The sequence below is a fragment of the Aptenodytes patagonicus genome, chromosome 6 (genome assembly GCF_965638725.1).
Source record: "Aptenodytes patagonicus chromosome 6, bAptPat1.pri.cur, whole genome shotgun sequence".
Taxonomy (NCBI): domain Eukaryota; kingdom Metazoa; phylum Chordata; class Aves; order Sphenisciformes; family Spheniscidae; genus Aptenodytes; species Aptenodytes patagonicus.
The window spans coordinates 22306955-22330834 of NC_134954.1; the positions used below are offsets into that span (position 1 = coordinate 22306955).

At 40.4% G+C, this 23880-nt stretch overlaps 1 protein-coding gene across 4 annotated transcripts; it reads right to left on the reverse strand.

Annotated features, from left to right (window-relative positions):
- Positions 1–333: 333 nt before the first annotated feature.
- MFSD1 (major facilitator superfamily domain containing 1) lies at positions 334–14681 on the reverse strand. 4 transcript variants are annotated; one of them, XM_076341456.1, is made up of 17 exons: positions 14522–14681; positions 14379–14431; positions 14100–14212; positions 13691–13733; positions 13064–13131; positions 12122–12230; positions 10849–10951; positions 10031–10129; positions 9126–9237; positions 8054–8110; positions 7247–7403; positions 6045–6142; positions 5593–5705; positions 5049–5096; positions 4245–4305; positions 677–783; positions 334–415 (listed from the first exon to the last, which is right to left on the reverse strand). In XM_076341456.1, exons 1-17 carry the CDS (start codon positions 14679–14681, stop codon positions 405–407), a joined length of 1512 nt encoding a protein of 503 aa, XP_076197571.1. In that variant the 3' UTR covers positions 334–404. The 4 variants fall into 4 exon arrangements, with proteins under 4 accessions (XP_076197571.1, XP_076197570.1, XP_076197572.1 ...); XM_076341455.1 differs by lacking the exon at positions 334–415 and having other exon boundaries at positions 441–783; XM_076341457.1 differs by lacking the exons at positions 334–415; positions 677–783 and adding an exon at positions 977–1780.
- Positions 14682–23880: the final 9199 nt, after the last annotated feature.

The following is a 23880-nucleotide window of genomic DNA, read 5'->3' on the forward strand; positions in this document are numbered from 1 at the left end:
TCATTTCACAGCAGTTTGATTACTGAAACAAAGCTTTCACATTTCAGATATTGTTGAAGAGATCAAGTCTTGGCTATTGACTCAAGCTACTCACTGAGTATTTTAGAAAGGAGGGTGTAGTACATAGCTCATGGGTTCAAATAGACAGCCAGATGGTCCTTCATTGGTATCTGTGTTATTTACCCACGGTGCGGAGGGGGAGCTTAAGCCAAGTATTTTAAAAACAGGATCTATGCTTGCAGAAAAGTATGGTGCATCACTCTGCTTTTGCTGCGGTAGTTGTCAGTACTTGGAAACAAAGTTCTGTGTACCAGGAACTTCAATGTATATCCACTTTTGCAAGTGGGGCAAGATGCTGTTTCCACAGACTTCTGTGTACCATTGTCGATAAATAGGAAAAGTAATTATCTGGTAGCTGCAAAAAAATAAAAAGAATCATGCATCATAGTAAGCCTGCTCCTCGACTTACTTGGTCCGCCACTGATTAGTTTTCTTCATTAGATTTTTAATTACCATTGGTGAGACTTCATTTCTGAGAACAGGCATGCATTTAGCATTTTAATCAGAGGTTGATTTGCTGGCTATTTGAAACAATAAGCCAAGTTCTTAAAATAAACATCTCATTGTTCTATTCTTCATTATGAAAACCCCTACTTTGTTACTAACTTCTGAGCACCTAGTTTGGAGAGGTATTTATTCCTTAAACTGAAGTCATCAGCTTTTGGCCGTAATTTAGCCAAGTCATCTTCATTTTGACGTCTGAGTCTCTCTTGTTCTTCCACTCTGGAAAAGAAAATTGGTTTAAGATATTTGCACTGAGGAGTGCAAACCCAAGCAACTTCATCTTCTGTATGCAGTTCTATTTTTAATAATCAGAAAAAGCTTGCAATGTTTATAGATGAATACTGGATATCAGATTAAAAGAGACTAAGAGATGCGTATGGATTACTCACTCAGTGTAAAGAAAGAAAGAGGCTGTTTTCTGCAGTTTCCTTTTATTTAGATTGTAAGACTTCAGTAGAAAGAGAAACCTTTTGGTTTTTACAGATTACAACATGCTCAGTGAGCTTTTGTAACAATTTTTACTCTCTTTATTAAACAAGCTTTCACTCCTTAAAATAAAGATTACAATACAAAAAGAATCAATTGTCAAAAATGCAAATAAAATACTGCTCAGCAGTCTTTCAGAATTAATAGCAATCTCCTACAAAAGAGTCAATATTTGACCACGGCATTGTTGCTCATTTTCCACATAAGTCTTAAAGAGAAAGAGGACCGAACAGAGCTCTAAATATACTTAGCTTAAGACAGTGGTTTGCATTAAGACAGTGACAAAGGTAGTAAGTGACCCGTTTCTAAGCTCTGTAAGGCAATGAGCCTTATTACAGAACATAAAATGCCACTACGTTAAAAAAATCTCCACACCCACGAAAATGGTAGTGGCTGCACATAAGATAAAGACTAGTATAAAGTGTCATCTAAGACGAACGTGTTTGTCTTGGGTTGCAGAGTACCCTCTCCAATGACAGACCTTCAACAGTGTAAAACGCTGTAAACCCATTGTGTTCAAACTAAGAGATGATTTGGCATTAGTTAATACTGGTTACAAAGCATAAAATTTAGCCATTTACTGTAAAATCCCCAGCATGTTAGTTTCTTTTCCAAAGAACTACTGTCCAGTGCTGACCACCAAACTAAACACCACTAATTCTTCAAGTTGACATGATGCTGATCAAATGCTCCCCACTTCTGGATGATATTTGCTATTCAAATTTCTTTTCTGCAAAAAACATTGTAATAAAAATTACTGAAAATATTGTTCTAAGACACTATATCCCACAGCATACACTAATACAAAGCCATCTTTCACAGTAAATACTGGAAGTGTTACACACGTTCCACATGGGCCAGGCAGACTGAAAAGCAGTCTATTTGGACACAGAATTCCTTTGCTCCTGGGTACAATGTGTTTTTTGTTGCATTTCTATTAAAAACTGGCTGTGACCTTTTGGCTCAGGGATGATACTCATCACAACTAAGCTAGCATGCTCACCAGGTCTGGTGAGGTTTTGGTTTCCTTGAGCTTTCCTGATGTGTAACAAGCCCACAGATTAGGACAAGAATCAAAACCATGTTGCACCCCACCATAAGTCACCTGGCTAGACCTTGTTGACAGGTGTTTTTGTTTTTCTCAAGACCAACGTAAGTATCACCATATGGACAGCTACAAGTCTAGTTTTTGAGAAATCCATAAAGTCCATTTATAAGAGATGTCTTGTTAGCAAAGTATTTATCTGGAACAAATTTATATATAAGCTGTGAGGTGTACAGTATCTACAGGTGAAATGTAGTTACCTATTAAAAAGTAAAGAATTCCAACAACATTATAGGCAAATGGACTTCAAAATCTGAAGAGACTCACTGAGCTGAATTAGGTCAGAACAGAAAGCATTTCAAAAGAAAAATAATTCTGTGTTGTTCACATACAAGCAGCTTGAATTCTACAGATGTCTTGAAAGCTGTGACGTAGCTGCATATTGAATTACTCTTTCACATGACAAATGTTAAACTATGACTAGAGTCACAAAATGCATATACTGTGCCCTCTCCAACAGTTCTCAATCACATTCAAATCACAATCAAATTCAAATCAGAAGAGCAGAACCTCAGATTTCTTAGACTTGGTTCTACCCTTAAGCAAATTAAACACTTGTTTTAAATACATTTAAAAAAAAAATCATTAACCAAGACTTCATCCCCATTGACATTACATTCTCCAATGCACTTGTTTTTAATCCTCACAGCACTAATTAGAACTAGGAAAAGGTAACAATTTTTGGGTGCTACGACACTACTAGAAGAAGCATCTTCAACAAGGTCATCAGGACAGAAACTAAGCTGCCCAAACTCAGTCTGTTGGACAGACTTTACATTATGTCTACTTAAAAAAAAAACCAGTTTTTCTAGACAATTAAGTAGATAATGGAGGAGTTGGAGTGGAAGGGTCTTTTGTTTTGCCTTTAAGGTGACACCTCTTAATGGATTTTGCCATATAATGCTTTCTCCTCTCCTCTTCCCCCAATACAAGGCAATTATTTTGGAAGTTGTAAGACTAACCCAGTGCTTCACTCCCTTGTACAGCATTCAATATCCACTGAGAGCTTTACCCCTCATTTAGGATTCTCAGATAGCAAACAAAAAAGCAAGTAAACTTTCCACTGTGCAAAGGGGATAAATCCAGTGCCCAGGGGATATCCCAACAGAAGGTGACCAATACCTTCATGTTTGTTCAAACAACACTCTTAAAAAGCAAGAGTACCTGATTCCAGCTGTTAGGGCTATGCACAGCAATGGACCCTTAACATGTCACCAATGTTTTGTGAAGACCAAGGAAGAGAATTTTTTAAGTTACTATTCTGAAGAGTGTCACTGTCCTTATTTTCTGTAGAGAGGAAAGCAGGACATACAAGTCTCCCACAGAATGAAATTTGCTTAATTGGATGAACTGTCAAAACTTGCTTATTTCAACAATTTCTGCCCTAAGCCCACCTCACATGCTCCATTGCCTTTTAAAGGAAGTGGATTCCACTTCATCGAAATACCCCTGCCCCATTTTCTTTCTAAAAATGGAAACTTTTCACTGTAATCAGTAACATTTATGACACAGATCTGACCACAAACTGAGTTTCACATTAGCGCTGGAATTTAGACTCAAGCCATGGTTTTCAGAGACAAGTTGATTTAAGACTTCTAAATAAGATAGCAAGAGGAGCAAGCTGAAACTGAAGGGGAAGTGACTGGAGTGCAGTTTCTTCTGAAGAGAGTTCTAGCTTTTAGTGACACTTTAAAAAAATTGGTCTATGCATTACCTGACATTAAACCCAGGTTACATTTGGCACTGACTGGGTCAGGTACACACCATATAAATGAAGCACATTTTTAAATAAGCGATAGAACATTTTTTAAATACCCTTCAGTTCCACTCAGTTGGAAGGCCACTGAAATGAAGAAAAATGGCAAGGAAGAGTGCCAGGAAAGGACACCTGGTTAATTGCTACTTCCTCTAATTATTCGTTCACAGGAGGCAGGAATATGAAATCCTACTACTAACTGGTAAGAAAGAAAATAACATTCAATACAAATGGCAGACCTACAAAAGACACTGACTTCAGACAGTAATCTATTTAACTACTTCAGGTTAAACATTTCATAAGGACACTGTTCTTATTGTTCTTTGTACTTACTCAGTTGCAGCTACTTTTTGCAGTTTTTCCCTTTTCTTTGCAGACCAGTTGAGATCACCACCTGCAACAGAAGTAATATACACTTTGAAACTTTCAAAATTGGTCTTTTTGTATTATATCTTTGATATCATACCTCACTACAGAAGTTCTCAGAGCCCTTGACAAAAGAAATCAATGGAGTAATTTTACAAAAGTAGAAACTGAGGTAAAAAGCAATGTGTTCATAATCATCTGAGCAAGCAAAAATCAGGGCCCAAACTAAGCTCTCAAGCCTGATCCAGTTTTCTATTGAATGACAATGAAGTTTCTCTACCACTCACCATAATACCCCATAAAACTAAAGAAAGAGAAAGCAACTTTGAAAGAAACAGGTTAATACCCCTTCCAGATCTTTCAGTAGTTACTGCTTCAAAAAAACAATTGAGAAAGAACACGGCTATTTGAAGGAAAGTCTACAGATTAAGTTTTTATATTTGCAGATACATATACAGTCAAGTTTGATACGCAGTTTAGAAAGAGCTGCAGAATATCCTACACATTTGTTCAAGTCAGCTGAAGGGATAGGTACCACTGCCCTGCTGATGAGATTTAACATCACGGCAAGGCTCAGGGAATTATACACCACAGCATCTACAAAGATGATGTTACAAGGACAGGTCTCATCGAGAGATGCTCCTGGTACCAAAGCCATGAGCTATAGCACCTGACAGGACTGTACAACACCACCTGTAAACAGTTCAGCTTGATAACTTCAAGAATTATGATAAAAACAAATATCAAGAGAAGCTGAAAACACTTACTTACCTGTGAGGTGATTCACAAAATACAGCATGACTACAGCTATTAGTGACACTAAAAAAAAAAAGGGAACAGTTTTAGCTGACAATAAATTTACAACAATGACAGAAGAACAGCTTTAACATACAACCAAGCAACAACTAAGATTTTTCACGATAGTTGTAATTGAGGGGAGATTTTTGCCAGCAGCATCTCTTCATTGCTTTTGAAAACTCCACTATGCTCATAAGTAGCATGCTAATTCAGAAAAGGTTATTTTAGTTCTAGTTATATTAATAACAACCTTCATAAACATAGCCTTCAAGAGTATCATTCACCTACCCTTTTACTCACTCTTCATTTTTTTCTGAAACACTGAAACTACTCACACTAAAGCCCTTCAAGAAAACCACAAAACACTTCACTAGGTTTGAGTTACTTTCAACATTGCCCCAGTTGAAACCTCTAACTATAAGAAAAGTTATTACAGTTTTATAGGAAATATTAAGAAAAAAGCCTAATAAAACTTCCTGAATATACAGAATCCATTTTCAATGTTTTTAATACTTACAGCAAACACAAGCACTGAAGAAGACTTCAAGAAACAAGTATCCTCTTGTGTCCAGAATCATCCCAGCTGCTATAGCAATAATTGCCAGACCGAGATTCTGGATAGACTGCATACTAACATATAAACAAAGGATTACCACTGTGTAGAAATTTATTTTTAAAGAGAACGTCATTAGTGGCACGGAACAAACAATGAGATTAACTTCTCCCCATTTGTTACGACATATGATAGAGTCATGACTCCACATTTTTGCAGCAGTTTCTGTGCATCTGCCACAACCATGTGCTCTACCACACACGTACATCCTGAAACTACACAAGACTTCCTGCTAGACTGAACTTGGAGGAATTATGAACCATTAACGTGTTAGAACTGCTTGATATTCAGTGGTTCAAAAGTATCAGGACATGGTCACTATAGAGCAGCATAAGCAGACAGATCTAAGTACTTACAAGCCATAAGCAGTTCCCAGCTGGTGTTCTGGAACAACAAAGGCCACCATGGGCCACAGGGCACAGGCAAGCAATGAGTAGGCCACTCCTAGCAAACACTGGTGAAATAAATAAGAACACGTAAACAGATGTTAGATAAAATGCATTTTTGCTGTAAAGTTCTAATAAATGAATATATTGGTTTTCCTCTTCTCCCAAAAGAGGAAGAAAAAAGAGCTCAAGTAACACTTTCTGCAATGCTGTTCTAAATAAATATGCACATCTAGAAGGAGAGAGAACTTCTTCCAGGAGTGACCCACAACCTAAACCCTATTTAATTAGCATTAAGTAAAGAGCCTGAAATGAATACCCAGAGGAAAAGATCAATGCTGCAACTCACTAGAAAAATACCTGAAAAACAAGGACCCTATTTTTAACCCTGATATACTGGTGAGCACCACATTTAAGCCTGTAAACCTTAGTTCAAAACCAATTTCTCAGGAAATCTGCCCTAGGAAGGGGAAATCAATAACAAAGATTTTTATTGAGGTTTACCACTATCCAATAGAGCACATTAGAGACAGTTTAAAATCATTGAAAGTGGTTTAAATTATATGATAGTAATAAGCTTCAGAACTACACCAAAAGAACAAGTTTTAGGAGAAAAGCAAGCACCTAGCACAGTAATCTAGTAAAGCCAGTGTAAGGAGTGTCCATGAAGCATGAGAGCAGACCTCTGCAACAGAGCATCATTGAACCACGTATACTGCGATGAATTTAAGGCCTTCTCTGAAGGGATAAGGAATTGCTACTCCATCCAGCCCTCCGGTCTGATCCCATCCTTCCTAAGAAGCTGAACACCCTTTTGCACTAAACAACTATAGAATTACTGCTACAGACAGCAGTCAATCTTTTCCACCTCAAAACACACATGCATAACTACTGTCTCCCTTCACGAAACACCAAAGCCTGAAGTGTTGTCTTTAGACTGCAGATAGCTCACGTTAGTTTTGCCTGTATTATGCATTCTTGGCTTTTTCACCATCTTTAGTTTTAAACTCAGTTTCACATAGTATATCCTTCTTAAAGTCAGGGATATGAAAATAGGTTTTGAGGACTACCTAAACAGTCAGAACACAGTGGCAACTTATGCAGAGTAATTCATCATCAACTCTATTTCTTATTTTATCATATTTAGCTATAAGTCTCAGAGAATTAGTTACCATTGCTATCCAGGGGTTCCAGAAGGTAAAAGCCAACATAATATGAGAAGCAAGCGTAGTTATTACAGCACATAAAACCCAGATGATATTCTTTCCAAGTTTATCCACCAGGAGTCCAAAGACTGGGGACATGGGTGCTGATATGATATACACAATACTACAAAAGAATAAAAATAAGAGAACTGAACACCAGCTAGCCATGGGCAGCTTTAGGTGTTACACAATACAAGTGTCTCCAGACAAAACACCATATTCCCTTGTTACCTGTGAGGCCATAAGAAAAACCACACAAAAAAACCCTCCAGAACTCAAAATTCCCAAAAGGTCTGAGGACACGAAAACATTCAACATCCAAGGAAGTGGTGACATACTCTGAGCTCTTGGAATCATATACCACCAACTGTTTTGGTGGTGGTGGGGGTTTTTTTTGTTTTTTTGCTACATCACAAATTCATCTTCAAACTAGGAAAATTTAGTTAACTTAGTGCCGCTATTTCTATCACTCAGAAGGGAATCACCAAATACCAAAATAATACCCTTCAGACAGAGCCTTTTCTTTCTGATTCCTCAATGTGAACATCTAAGACATTTTTATTTAAACAAATACCCACACCTCCCAATTATTCCTTGGGCCATGTGAAATCTATCTGTCCACTTAAATGCAAGTCACCACCTGCAACAGTAGATCCCAAACTTCCTCCCACATGGTGAAAGCCCAAAGATACATACACCCCCTAGAACACAGCAGTAGCACATTGTTAAATCAACATTTAACAAGTAGCACTTCTTAAATCAACCACAATATACCTGTTAATTGCACTTGCTTCTTCAGATGAGAATTTGAATTTCTCAATAAAGAAAACCCTAAAAAAACCAACAGATTTAGAAAAATGCACACTTGTATGACATGAAAGAAAAATTAAGCTAGACAAAGTAAAGACACAACAACCTAGTTTACAGGAAACTTTTAAATACAGCTATATAGGTTTGACACAAACATCCCACCACAGATCCTCATTTATAATGCATTTAGGAGCTTATTATCAGACTCTACAAATTTTTGCCTAAAGACTATTCAAATTACACTTTGGGGAAAACAGCCCAAGTACATAACCAACATGTAATCCAATACTGAGACATTAGCAATGAGCATACTGTAAGAGACCAAAGTAAGAATTTTTAGAATACATGCACAAGCAAAAAATAGGCATCTACATTGCTGACTGTAAGGCCTCTCCAAGTCATCTCAGACTTTTCCATCTCACTCAACACAAAACATGCATTGAGCTCAAGAGATCTGTTTCCAATTCCAAGTATATTCAAAACCCATTTGACTGAGCTATTAGATCAAGCCACGTGGTTCAAAAGGGAAACCTACATATGAATGCTTCAAGTTGAAACAATATATACCAAAGTCAGCACAGTAAGAGAACTTCAGTCCAAAGTTGTAACTACATTTAAGCCCCCACCTCACACTCAGTCAATAGCTTATGAGTATGGAAGGAATTCTACATGACAGCTGTCCACAGCTTTCCACACCAAAACTCACGCCATGCTTTAAATCTGTATCAAGTTTTAATCAGGAAACGGAGCATGCATTATGCTTTTGAGTTCTGACAACTCAGCCTATGTTAAGCAATGGTATTTCCAACAAAGCTCAGCAGGTAAGGAAACTAAGAGTTGTGTTAATTTGTACCACAAGTATAGCAAACAATGCCACAGAAGAAATGACAACCCACAGCACAGACTTGCTGGGAGACCAGTGGTTCTGTAGCCATCTGGGATTCTTAAATATTAGCCTGAACCTCTCCCTTTGTAAGTAGCTAATTTAAATGTTAGCCAAATTCACGGGGAATAGCTACATAAGTGAGAGACTTACTTTCCAAGTCCAATGAAAGGAAAAATCGCTGCATAGTAACAGACACAGATTACAAATATAAGCCACAAGGACAAAGAGAAGTCCTTCACATCAGTTAGCTTAATCACCTCACCTGGAGTGGGGCAAGAGACAATATTGTTTCAGTCAGCATAAGCATATCTGAAATTCAACCACACTGAACAAACATTAAGGTGATCACAAGTCACTACTAAAGCATACATTCCTGCCACTATCTACTCTCTTGTTTAAAGTTTACACAGTGAGAGTCGGTTAAGAATATACAAGTCCTAAATCAACAGTGCCAAAATCAAGAACAAATGGTCTCTCCTACATTAAGCTGGATGTACAAGTTCTCTAAAGCTTCTGAAAGTCTTATGCAGGAGGATTAAATACAAACCACTTTTTCAAGGAAATGTTTAATCAGCTAGTAAAATTCATGTCTGAAGCCTCATGTTACATGCTCTTACTTGGATATCAAATTTAGTTTATTTTTAATTGGTTTAAATTCTCCCACACAGAAAACTCAAAACACCACACATGATGGAGAAGAGCTGCATGTTTTTGCACACCTATTAAAGGAAATAAGACCAAATTCCAACAAAACAAAGTACCAGTGGCAATGGCACCGATCAAATTGGTGTGAACTGGAAGGCTCTCCACATGCTTTATAAATAAAGCAGATGACGGTGCATCTGCTGGCAAACAGGTGTTTAAAACTGCAAAACTTCCTACTGATATAAAAGTGAACTAAAAATTATGATTACAGCTATAACTGTGAAAAAGATGTTAAGCAGCAGCCACTGGATTACATAAAATGCAAACCTGCACAGTGCACAGAGTAACTGGAAGGGTCTGTTCCAGAATGAAAGAACGAAGCCCAAGGCAGGTTCAGCCACACCACTCACCCGTTTTCCCTTGCTCTTTACAAAGGAGCTTCTCTGCTCTCTTGTCCAGATAAGCAAGGATTAATGCACAGGTCAGTGAAAAGAGACATGTTATGCCACCTGCAAGAAGGCAATGCGACATGTTTAATTGTTGACTCAAGCAGTAATTTGGCTTTTAAGCACAACTAGTGTAGCATACCTTTACATATCTAATACAAACTAAGTTTAACAACAGCTTGTCTTAGGTATAAGACTCAATAGCTTGACAACTCAAGAGTAAGGTGTAAATACTGAAGCCTGCCGCATGAGACATCTGCCTTGAACTAGAGTAGCTTCATGTACCTTCATTTATTTTATTTAAAACATTACCACCCCTCCCACTCAGCACAGCCAAGCTCCTTAACTGTACCTTGTAATAACAGAAACAAAGCCTGGGCCTTGTTACCAACACCCATGGCGCTGAAGGAAAGGAACACACATCCAAAGGTAGTTGAAATTTCACTTTTACACATTAGACAACTACACACAAGCTTTGACACGATACCTTTCAGAAAATTCAAGTTTGTCCTTTACTCAAAGCATCTTAAATGTTTCGTCTCCATAAGACACAAACTTGAATTTGGCAACCACAAAAAAATCACACAACATTTTATCAGATGCAGTAATCATACACTCTGCATAAGAATATTATTGATACAAACAGTATTTGAATTGCTCTTCCTAGTCTCAAATATATTTGTCCTCCTTTCGAGTTAGTAAGAAGTCATTAACATGTATGCATGCTGTTCAAATTCAGAATCCTAAAATAGCAGGTGACATCAATTAAAAATATTACTGACCTATCATGAGAGTTAACCCGAGAGTACTGGGACCAGTATACCCCAGAAGATCTCGAACTCTAGAGTATATCCATCCCATGATATTCATGTTCACTGTGCTCCCCTAGGCAGAACAGACTCGTGAAGAATAACATATTTCACAATTATATGAATTCAAAAGGAACATTAGGCAGACTGCTTATTGAACAGTGTTTAAAACAAACAGGTAAGATGCTACACAGGGAACATAAACCACCAGCAACAATGATAAAATTATTCCCTGCTGCTTTGGTCAGTGTTTGTAATAAATTAACCATTGCAACAATAATATACTGTCACAAACTGAAATTTTATACAACTCTAACAGTGTTTAAATGGAGACATTAGGAGTGCCATAAAACCTACAGTCATACACTGCATTGGCTTATAAACTGAGTTGAATTTAATACCACATGTTAAAGCAAACAGGATTCCCACCTGGGAGGCATCAGGAAGAAGCACTTTTTTTTTCCCCCTTATCCCCCTAGAGAAGGGATCCATGGCTGCAATCCCAAGGCTAACAACAGACAGTTTTACAGTTCAGCTGAGATGAGGCAACTGCTAATCAGCAACAGCATGAACATCAACCCAGGCCCAGCTGTGACTAGCTAACTCTCTTTTACCAAGGCAAATACCTGCAGTGGTTTAAGATACCACAGGCTGCTGAAGAGGACCCCTAACTGGAGAGGCACATCTCCACTCTCTTCATTCACAGGCTGGTATGTTAGCATAAACCCACCTCTAGCAGCAGTTTAAGTGATTATCTCAAACCAAAATGGCACAGCTGAGATGCAGTCACAGTTCCTATCAGAACCAGTAACAGGGACAAAAACATCTTACAATAGCAGATAAGGATAGGAGTTTCTTAAAGCAGCCATCCCAACTCATTCATCAGAGCCTGCACTTAGTCCCCGAACCACAAGCTACACTCAGTTAAGCCAACATTTTATGACATGCCAAGAATCAATTAGTCTGATGAAATGCAGCACTGTGACTGTCCCACCTAGTAATCTACACTAATAACACCACCAGGCTTCTTTAGTAGTTTGACAGGTTCTAAGAAATCTTCTTAATCCATTTCCTTGTGTATACTTTGCCTATTTACCACAAATTTTTAACATTTTAAATTTCACATCCATTTTTAACTAAGACACCCTAGGGAGCATTAGAAATGCTGTTTTCCACCTGTCTCATCGCCAAGGCAAGCCACACACCTTAAAGTCTATGAATTAAAGCTATACAGTTTTACACTTACAATTCTGGCCATGCTTAGTTGTAATCCAAACACAAGATTTAACTCCTTGCCTTTAAACCAACTGACTGCGTATGTGTTTTGTGCCACCGCTAAGGACTCTCCACCTATTCTAAAAAAGAAGGAAGGCACAAAAGAAAACACGTTAATTGCAACATGCAAAGCAACAAGGAAGCAGTCCATCAGTTGCTGGCAATACCAAGATGACAGTATTTCAGAGAAATGTATCTGCGTACAGGTAGATCTAATGAATATATACAAGGCAATAGAAGTCTTAAAGACGATTCAAAAGAGAACTGTAGTGTCTTAAGAATAATTAAAAGGTATCTTAAATAGTCTAGGAGCGATTATAATTGCCTTCGATCATTTACAGAAATTAAATCAATGGGCAACAGCTTCTCATTTCTCTTCCGCATTAAAGAACCAAGTGGTATAGATCCTGACCCAAATGAAACCAGAAGTAGGCATCTTACCTGGAATCAGAATTCAATGGAGTCATCTGCCCACCCCCCAGTACAGTTGGTCAGATTTTCTAACATTTTTATGCTGTGGCACATTTACAACTTGGAGGTATTTCTTCTGACATTTGCTCTCATTTTTTGCCACCATAGGAACGCTGTTGTATTTGTTGTTGCTAAGAATTCCTTTTACTCAGGAAAGTAAGATTTAAGAGAAAAGGAGGACTAAGTTTTATCAGCTTACTGATTTCTTTATTTGGGTAGTTTCATAATTTCTGAGTTCAATAAAACCTGCAAAGTCCCATTTTTTTGCTTTCTAATTTTAGTTAGACCGAGAATGCGATTGAAGATCTTGCATGCCTCAACTTCATAGATACCTCAAAATCCAACAATTTTGTCTCCGAGTGTAAACACGGTAGCAGTTTTCTAGGACACAGAAAGACGGTCCTTACCTCACAGAGCACATACTATACTCTTCTAAACTTACCCAAATATGAATCTGCCCATGTCCATCACCCAGAAAGTATTAAGTAGTGCTCCCAAAGCAAAAATTACCTGCCAAAAAAACATTTAAGGAAAAATTATAGTTTTATATTTGAAGTATTGAACAAACTAGAACCATCTCAAAAGAGAAACAAAAATGCTTTTCCCTTCCCAGACCTGCAGAAATACTTCACACCCACTTCCTACTCCTAGCTTTTTGCCTTTGCTCCCTCTGCCTTATTCATCATCCTGCTGGCTACACAATATCCAACCTGGCCCACCCTGAAACTGCACTCAGAAAACACCTCTAGAGGCTCAAGTCATGCTTCACCTTTATCATCATACCCTATCCAAATACACCTACATAGTAGTTTCACATTAAATGGAGAAAACATTTGGTTCCTTCACATTCTTATTTCGCTCATCTTTCAAGGTCCTCTGTTACCAGTTACCCCATCTGTTCCCAACTACCCCAATAAAATTCAGCGTTCTCCCATTTCAGTTCTCTTCACCTGCCCACTCCCATCTGAAACACACACTACTATGCAAGAAGCCATTCAGGCTTTTTTCCCCACCCCTAGTAGAGAAGCTTCAGACACATATCATCCTTCACCCTCTCGTTTGCACTTACCTGCCCGACACAAACAAAGACACTAAATATTATAGTGCCCAACCTGTAAGAAAAATAAAATCACTTAATGCATAGCTAGAATCTTTTTTTCCTACAAAACACTAGGTTAGACCTATAGCAAGGAAACAAGGGGAGGTTGATATGCAATAAAAGGTCTCCGTAATAAATGCTACAGCTTGACAGCTTCCTTAAAAAAGGTAGTACAGACTGGCATTTTTGAAGCCACTTTATTTAAGCCATAAAGGGAAGGAGGCTCATTTATACCAGTGGAAATTCCTAGATCATGTGAAAAAAAATTTGAAAAAGCTTATTATAAGTTGAAAAAAACTTTGTATTATAAAGCCTACACTTCACATGCACTTTAAGTCTACCATCCGTTGACCATAAGTGACGCTAACATCACACTTACCGTATTCCAAAAACTCTGTCTATCAGAAAACCTCCAAAGAAGCAAAGAACCACATTGGGCCAGGAATACCAGGCATAGAGTGCCATGAACTGAGCTGTGTTCACCATCATATCCTACATAAAGAAGGGGGGGATTAAAGAAAGTAATTACTCCTACGGTAATTACAGAGAGACAGAATAAGTATCCAAGTACTTCGAAACAAGTACACTTTCTGGCCGGGCCACTGCCCGTACTTCCCTAGCCTCCGTAACCCCGTTCCCGCCCCAGGCAGCTACTCACCCGTTGAACCTGCGTCTGCAGTGCCGCCGGGTTGTCGTAGCAGAAGTAGCTGCCTGCAAGGAGAAGGGGACGCCTCAGAGCTCTGTCCCCGGCCCCCCACCGTTGCCGCCTGAAACCCAGCACCCCCGCCCGCCGCCACCCACCGAAGCCCAGGAAGCACATGAGCGCGAGCACAAGGAGGCGGTGCGGCAAGCGCCGTGGATCGCAGACGGCAGGCAGGGCACGGGGCGAGCCCGGAGAACCGCCGCCGCCGCCACCATCGCCGCCGGCGGAGCCCAACAGCGCCCGCTCCTCCTCCGCCATCGCTGCCGCCGTCACGTGAGCGACCGTCACGTGATCTACCGCGCGTCACGTGGGCGGCCGCGGGACCGACCCACAATGCGCCGCGGCTCGTTGCTATGGCAGCGGGGCGCGCGGGCTGCCTGGCTGCCGTGGCAGTGGGCCCTGAATCGCCTCAAACCTGCCACGGCTGTGAGAAATGAGGAAGTCACTCCAATGAGAAGTGTAAAATCCCGGGCATCAGATACTAGAACTAGTGAGGCTTCTGAGTTAAAACAGGAACATAACAGTGGCAAAAAAACCTTAAAATCCCCCTGAAATGTACCCCTAAACTGACCTCATGGTATGGTGAGGGCATTAGCTACATAAAGCATGCCCAGCATTGCAGCAGTGACAAAACTGTGGTAGGCACACAGCTGGCAGGATGTTATTTTGGGTTTTAGCACCCAGAGCCTCCTATTTAAAGGGATTTTAAAGGCAGGCACGTTGCGGTCAAATGGAGAGCGAGGTCCACGGTGGAAGGGTGCCTCTCTTGCCTCCAGTTGATTTAAAACGTAAAACCTGAGAGGTACGTTTGTTTTTCCTGCAGGCAGGTTTGCCCAGTCCACGTGCTCCCTGCCTGGAGCTGGAGGTGCCAAGGAGTAGCCGCAGCCAGCACTTCGGCCCTGACAGGTCCCTGCTGCCTCCACGGCTTCACCAACCTTTCTCCTCACGTGGTTAGGCTTCATTGTTTTATTTTAGTATTTTGCTTGAGACATTCAAGAGGAGTAAACCTCTTGTAAGCAATAGCAAACTAAAAAAAAAAAGCTTAGGCTGCACTAAGCCCTACAATAAGCATACAGGGAAATGCAAAAGCTTGTAAAATTGCTCCATTATCCTCCTTTTGGATATTAAAGTCATTTTACTTGAGCTGTTTGGTCCAAAAAGGTCTTCCCATATTAGACAAACCCTTGAAAAAGCTACTTATTCACTGTAAAAAGGTCCAGCCTTCTGTCAAATTTCATCTTCTTACACCAAAGATGACCTGAATCCTATGTGCACGTCATCACGGTGGTGCTTTTTGATTAAAATATGTTCTTAATGAGGGCAGAAATACTTGTTATTTAAGCCAAAGGATTTATTTACCTTTTCAGGATTATAGAAAGAAAAGCATTGAGTTTTACCTGACATACTGTGAACCAAGAGGTCCACTTTCCAGCTACTCTGTCATTAATTTGGTCCGTAACCATTCAAGAAAGTCAAAATAAGTTTTCAAAACACACTGGTATCGCATGCTTGTAGTGCATCTGCTGCGAACTACTATTGGGCATAAAATGCTTACTTTTCACTCAATATGTGTCTTTTAACAGATCTGTCAAAAGAGAACTATGTTATGAAATTATGCGGTCACATTTTCAACTGCCCTAAACTAGTCTAGATTCCTTGAAATCAGAGCAGCTCTTCCAGTTTACTACAGTTGCTCTTAAAAACATGGTCTTGAACGGCAAAGCTTCGTTGCAAAAGCACCCGTGCAATAAACTTGAGGGTTTCATTGCTGCTTGAGGGAGCTCAAAGGTAACGCGTGGCTACGCAGATCACCTTGAGTTTCATATGGGGCATAATTAAAGGGAGGTAGTTTATATACACAGATAAAAGAAATAACTTTGGAGAGCAGAGTGAAAGCCTATGTACGGAAAAAAAAAATGTAGTCTTTTTCCTAGCTAACTAGCCCAATTATTCCAGGAGACCATTGTCATGCCACCCAGTACTTTCCTAGGTCTCTCCAATCCACAGAAAATGTTTTTTGTTCATGCACACACTCTAGTTTCCCTCCAGGACACAAATATGGCTGCTGCAAAAGGCCAGAGACCCCAAACTACCACTCCCCACCCCCGTCATTTTCAGAAACAAAATGCTGAGAAACCTCAGGAGACAGCTGGATCCATTGTCGGTGAGGACGGAGGGAGCCCCAGCCCGCTCTGATCATGAAGTACAGAGCCAGAGTCAACAGAACTGACTTCTCTCTGGCTCACAGCTGCTTCCCCAAGACCATCCTGCTCCATTTTGAGCATAATCTTAACCACAGGTATTCCTGAGACATTATATTGTGGATGAAGGAACATAACCCTCACCAACAAGAAATGAACTGCACAGCCTAGTCCATAAAATGATAGGTACCAATTCCAGGCTGCTGTATCCAGCAAAGTTAAACTTAACAAATCTGTAGAGTGTCAGAATATTATACTCAGAAAGATACTGCCCTTTTCCCTGTAACTATTTTTAAATGTCAGTTCAGAAGGCACAGGTAAATACAGAGAAGTGGCAGTTCAAGCTGAAAGAGAGGTAACCAGCACACACTCAGAAGTGCCATTTTAATGCTTTATCATCGTCTTGAGCAGTAATACTTGGATTTTGTTCTTTAAACTACAATACTCTCATATCAATTTCAAATCAATCTATCTGATGTGTAACTCATATGGGCAGTGACACGATGCCAGCACTTTGACAAAAGGATCCCACAGAAACTGTCTCATGTAACTTCTGATCAATTTTATCAGTGAGCATATTTAAAGGAAGATCTAGTAAAACAGATTTTATCTCTTAAGTCTCAAAAAGGCTTTCTAGCCCCATAATCAAAGTAATAGGCAAAACCACATAGCAAGTAAACATATTAAACTGCAATTTGTGGTTTAGGATGATAATATGGCCAGATTCAGCTGTGTATGCCAATGGGAAGAATGGAAGTGAACAGCTTTCAGAGGCTCTGGGGATATCCTCACCAAAGCTTTTGTTTGATTGACTTCAATTAATCAATTGACTAGCACAAAAAGTCCTGCAATCTTTCAAGCTGATCTGTGGATCAGGATTTCATCCTGGGTACTTTTGTTGCAGTGTTTTGTACACTAAAGACCAAAAAAATACACTCTGCAAAAGTATTTTTGAGAGCTTCTGACAATCATGGCAGACTGTCTCTGCCAAGTACGATGACAAAGGATTCCTGGAAAAATAAATACTCAGCAAAGAATATCATCCTGACTCTCTGCAAACTTAGCAGTAGGATTTTAAGCACTGTTTTCCCACCTTCTTGTCCCATTTTAGTTTATGTAAATCTCTGTAGCATTATAGTCCAAGTCTTCCTTACTGTAAGAAATTCAGTGTGCCACTGTTGCATCGATATGTAACAGACATAAGAATCATAGAATCATAGAATCATAGAATCATTGAGGTTGGAAAAGACCTCTAAGATCATCGAGTCCAACCGTCAACCCAACACCACCATGTCCACTAAACCATGTCCCTAAGCGCCTCATCTACACGTCTTTTAAATACCTCCAGGGATGGGGACTCCACCACTTCCCTGGGCAGCCTGTTCCAATGTTTCACCACTCTTTCAGTAAAGAAATTTTTCCTTACATCCAATCTAAACCTCCCCTGGCGCAACTTGAGGCCATTTCCTCTCGTCCTATCACTTGTTACTTCGGAGAAAAGACCAACACCCACCTCGCTACAACCTCCTTTCAGGTAGTTGTAGAGAGCGATGAGGTCTCCCCTCAGCCTCCTTTTCTCCAGGCTGAACAGTCCCAGTTCCCTCAGCCGCTCCTCATAAGACTTGTGCTCCAGACCCCTCACCAGCCTCGTTGCCCTTCTCTGGACACGCTCCAGCACCTCAACGTCCTTCTTGTAGTGAGGGGCCCAAAACTGAACACAGTATTCGAGGTGCGGCCTCACCAGGGCCGAGTACAGGGGCACGATCACTTCCCTACTCCTGCTGGCCACACTGTTTCTGATACAGGCCAGGATGCCATTGGCCTTCTTGGCCGCCTGGGCACACTGCCGGCTCATGTTCAGCCGGCTGTCGACCAACACCCCCAGGTCCTTCTCTGCTGGGCAGCTTTCCAGCCACTCTTCCCCAAGCCTGTAGCGCTGCATGGGGTTGTTGTGGCCCAAGTGCAGGACCCGGCACTTGTCCTTGTTGAACCTCATACAATTGGTCCGGGCCCATCGATCCAGCCTGTCCAGGTCCCTCTGCAGAGCCTTCCTACCCTCGAGCAGATCAACACTCCCGCCCAGCTTGGTGTCATCTGCAAACTTACTGAGGGTGCACTCAATCCCCTCATCCAGATCATCAATAAAGATATTGAACAAGACTGGCCCCAGTACTGAGCCCTGGGGAACACCGCTCGTGACCGGCCGCCAACTGGATTGAACTCCATTCACCACAACTCTCTGGGCCCGGCCGTCCAGCCAGTTTTTGACCCAGCGCAGAGTGCACCTGTCTAAGCCGTGAGCCGCCAGCTTCTCTAGGAGAATGCTGTGGGAGACAGTGTCAAAGGCCTTGCTGAAGTCCAGGTAGACCACAGCACCTCCTTCCTTTTCCTGTAAAAACAGCGAGACAAGGCTAGTTCAATACCTCAAAGGTTGAATACTGTTTAATAATCTCTCTCTAATTTTATTATTTACACTAAAGAACCCTGGATTTGTCTTTTTTATGACCTGCATAGCCACACATTACCTTTGAGCTCCCACGTCATGACCCAAATGAGCTGTGTTATCCTGAAAAGTTCAAATTCATGATTTCATAATGTGTCTTGCTTTTTCTTGTCCTCTCTTCTGCCTGTTTTTGGGAGAGCAGAGATCCATCTGAATTCACTTATTCTATGATTTCCTAAGAAATAAATGCCTGAGTGTTAACGTCCCTCTCTGCCAATGAAGCCTTGTCATTCATTCCTAATAATATCAATTACATTATTGCCACTCTCCCACAGTCTATTACTATCATACAAAAATATGCAAAGATGGAAGGATTAAGCTATTTAAGCTATTTAAAAAGCTACCTAAATAATTTTAAAATTATTACTTTATGTTACACTTAAGCACGTTCCACTGAGCGTAATTAATTCAATACCAAAATAGCAAATGTCACGGTGGGAGGATTCTTCACATGGAGCACAGCCGTGGCAGGTTCCAGTACAACAAAGGGTTTTTGTGCTTTCATTCATCCTTGAGGGAGTTTTCATAAACCTGAAACACATGCAACTTTATTATATTTATTTTCAAAGGTGTCAGTGGGTTTTTCATGTTATTTTCATGGCTGTGTGCTTAAATATTTCATATTAAACAAGACTGGATTTGTACTTTATCTTGTTTGGTATAACATAGGACCCTTACATCTTGTTTAGTATAACATAGGACTGACTTATGTAGTAAGAAATTACACTCATGTATCTAGAATATTTAACAGGAGAAAAAGAATATTTTTCCATTTGCTATTTCAAAATATTTTCCATGCCACCCCTTTCTTCCCAGTCACTTCTGTCTTCACCTTGGATATGACCTTGCTGTGCCTGAAGCATAATGGCTGTAACATGCAGTGCGAGTTAAGTCTAAGGTGATTCTCAAATGCATTGCAGGTGAGTATTTATGTCACAAATAAATACAGTAGATTGCTCTTAAACCCATACTTTAGAATGTTTATTACAGATGAAATTTCTGTCTTAACATAAATCAGAGTACTTAAAGTGCCATATGATACCAAATGCTTAGTTTAACAGCATAAAATTGAGCAAAAACTGTATACAGTACTTTATAGGTGCTATAAAATTCTTGTGCTTGTGGCCTCACCTTTTTGCATTGCCCAGATCAATCAAGTCTACTGAATGCTCTGGGTAGTAAATACTCACGTGAAACAACGATTAGCTTTCAGAGTTTAGTTCTTCTAAGTTATTACTGTCTTCAGTGAAGATGCTTCAAAATATGACAAAATTGCAAAGAAGCAGTAACCACATTTAACATGATTAAATTTACTTCACCATCATTAGACTATTATCCATTCTCTGAAAGAAAAACCTTGTGCTTTGCCTCCAATAAGCATTAGCAACCTATTATGAAAGATCTGTCATACATAGGCATGCAAACATTTTTTTAATCACTTCATGTGGTAAGGAATGTGTTATTATAAAGCTCCCCGTGCCCTGTACTCTTCCTGTCTCACTCAAATATTGCTGGAATTACATGCAATCTCCTTAAGACATGTCTGATTTCTGTAACAGCTGAAAAAAGGCTGAGGAAGCATTTTTGCACCATAAATCTATCTGAGACCAAAGATCTTGGCCTAAGGAACCTCCTGAGGTTTGAAAGGATACTCTGCCAAAGCAAACACCTCCTCCGCTCTCAGCTGAAGACGTTCAGCTGAGTCAGACAACAGACCACAGCACTGAGCGTTGCAGGTTTATTGCTCATCAAGAAAGATTGCTCTTCATATTTTCCAAAATTACTTAAAGCCCCTCACTATTCCCTAAGACAAGTGGGTACCAGGCTGTGTCTCTAATAGCCAAATCTGCTCAGCCTGTGAACAGGCTATCGTTTGAAATAATGCGATGCAGGAGACCTCTAAACCTTCATGTGCCATTTCCTTTTTGGACTGCTTTGCCCTAGCTGGCCGCTTTCGAACCCTGGGGACCCATTTGCTCTTGTTGCCAACACTGACCCTTCATAAAGAGGTAGGTGCTCGGTGCCTGCGCTTCCACGGGCATTAATGTACCAACGCAGACCAAAGTGAGGGGCACTGATGGCGGGGCTCGCTGCCTGAGGCCCGGGGGCAGGCAGAAACGCAGGCAGATGCTGGTGCCCGGCTTCCAGGGAGGACACATGGGCCAAAGCATTGCAGAGTGGTGTAACTCTAAGTGTGGTGGCCACAGCACACATATGTAATAACTTCTCCCTATAAAAGGATCTATCACCTTTCCTCAGAAATCACCATTTCTGCATAGTTTTTCTACTGTTTTTCACAGGCTCGTCTGCACAGGTGTAATTTTGAAGCCGGCCCATTTCCCAGCTGCTGGGTCTAGTTGCTTTATTGCATTGCTCTGAGAGATCGCTTCCTGCTTTCTCTGTGCATCCCGGCGGAGACAGGAGTGAGCAGAGGTGTGTAATTTCAAGCACCCTGCAGGAGGGCACTGCATGTGTACCCCAGAGCTTAATTCAGCTCTCTCATCTTGTTGCTTTCCTAAGTGTAACCTGAAGAAGTTCAAAGTGTTTTTCACTTTGGAAACAGCTATTATGTCCAACAAGAGTTCTAAGGAAAAAGAAGTTTATCAGGGGCTGCTTAGCATACTGGTATGAGTCTAGAGCCAAATAATAAAGTGTCCAGAGCTGGGAGAGGAGGGAATTGAGAACTTTTGGCTTTTGGGACTATAGTTGAATTACTAGATAACGCTTCTACTTCACTCAATGTACAAGTTTCCCTTTGTGCCGGCAAATGTTTTCCTCAGGATACACATATTCCTGTCTCTCACCGCAGTAGCATTGCATGTCAACAGTGCTAAGTTTTAAAAATCTCCAGGTTACTTGGTTGAAATACTGAACAACTACAGATGCCTGAGAGACACTGAACCAAAGCATTTACTGGATAGTTCGTCATTGGAAAGATGCATTCTCATAACATTTAAATGTTTTTAAAACTCTACTGTTTCTTTCAGCAGGATGGACATGAAGTATTTTATAATTGCCCAGCAATTTTGGAAGGAAGCTTTGATTTTGAATAAAATGCTCAATGGTTGGTGTGACACACCGCCACCACTTGCTGGCCCGGCGGCCCTGGGAATGAAGGAAGTTCACACCCTTGACAAGGGCTTTGTTTCCCTCCCTCTGGCTGAAGACCAAGTGAAAGCGGTGCAAAGACAGTCTTTGTCACCAGGGCTAGACTTTTCATTCTTTAGAAATGAAAGCATATAGAAACGCAGAAATGGATGGGAGAAAGAAACTGTTTCCCACTGACTCCATTGCAGGCCTTGCAGTATGCCCTTAATAGCCCTGTAAATATATAATGTGCATAGTTCACTGCACAGATATAATTCTGTTCTTAAATGGATGTATATTACTACCACCCAGTAATTTGGCTAGCAGGCTGTCATACATTCTAAGTATCCAACGAGAACCTCTCCTTTCTAACTGCAGCATAAAGCCTCATGGTGCCCCCACCTAGCTCTGTATTTATCTCCCTCAGTTACTTGTATTCCAAAAGCAGATCTCCTGTCAAACTCCTTTTTCTCTCCCCCCAAGGCTGAATATTTTATGCACATCAAGCAGTTCCTCATCAGGCATTTCCTCTGCCCTCAAGTCATTGAACTTTTCTGGAGAGGTTCCAAGACATGGGTAAGGTGGGTTGGTTTTCTTTCCTTCTCTCTCTAGGCTGCAGCCCAGAGTTGAGCAGGACTTTCCAAGCAAACAGCTTTATTCAGTGGCACCGTTGTTTCCTGAACTTTGTGATTAATTCCTTTGCTGATACACCTGATCACTCCTTTCCTTGCAACCAAATCCTTTCACCTTTGTGCAATTCACTTCTCACCATCTCTCCCAGGCCCCGGATCTGAGGAACTGCTTTCCACTTTTGACCTGTAAGTGTGTTTGTTTGAAATGTCTCTTCCACTGTGCAACCTTCTACTTGAGGTCCTATTTATCTAGGTACAACCTGCTTCAGAGTACGAGCTCTTTCCTGACAACACCCTGATAACTATTGCCCCACTTCACACACACTCTTATCCAGCAATTGTTATTCCAGGAGGCACCCTGCCATCAACTTTTTGTTTCCTGATTTATGGTCACTTCCCCTTTGCTCCATTGCTCCAGCATTTACATGAATTCTTATTCTAGCTGCAACACTTTTAGCAGGTGGCACAGCATAAGTGGATGTTTTATCCACTGCAGGAATTCTCAAAATTCCCTGCTCTTGCATGATTGTCCACAAGGAGCAGCAAATAATAAAGACAAGTGTGATGTAGTTTGACCTATTAGTTTCTTTGAAAAAAAAAAATTCTATATCTATAGTTGACATGGTTATGCTAAATATTCTTACTGGATTGAGACCCTTCAAAATAAAACCAAGAAATGCAAAATCAGTATCATTCCAATAATTCTGAGTCGTCTCCACATATCCAGCTTTATCTCTGAGAGTATGAGGCTTTGCTCTGTTTCATGACCCCAAGACAGTGATACCATGAGAAAAAAAATCACAAAAACCTCTCATTTAGAAGAAAAAAGACGGGAAAAAAGGCAAAAAAAAAAAAGCGTAATTCTTTCCTCATTGGCAAAGAATTGGAAACTAGCAGTTTATCTACCTGGAGAGGGGAGAAAAAAAATTCCCAAACTGATAATCAAAAATAAAATTAGGACAAGATATTCTGCCTAAGCATTTGTTAAAGTAAGGGGCTGGAGAGAGGGATGAAATGCACAGTTTTCTTTTTTA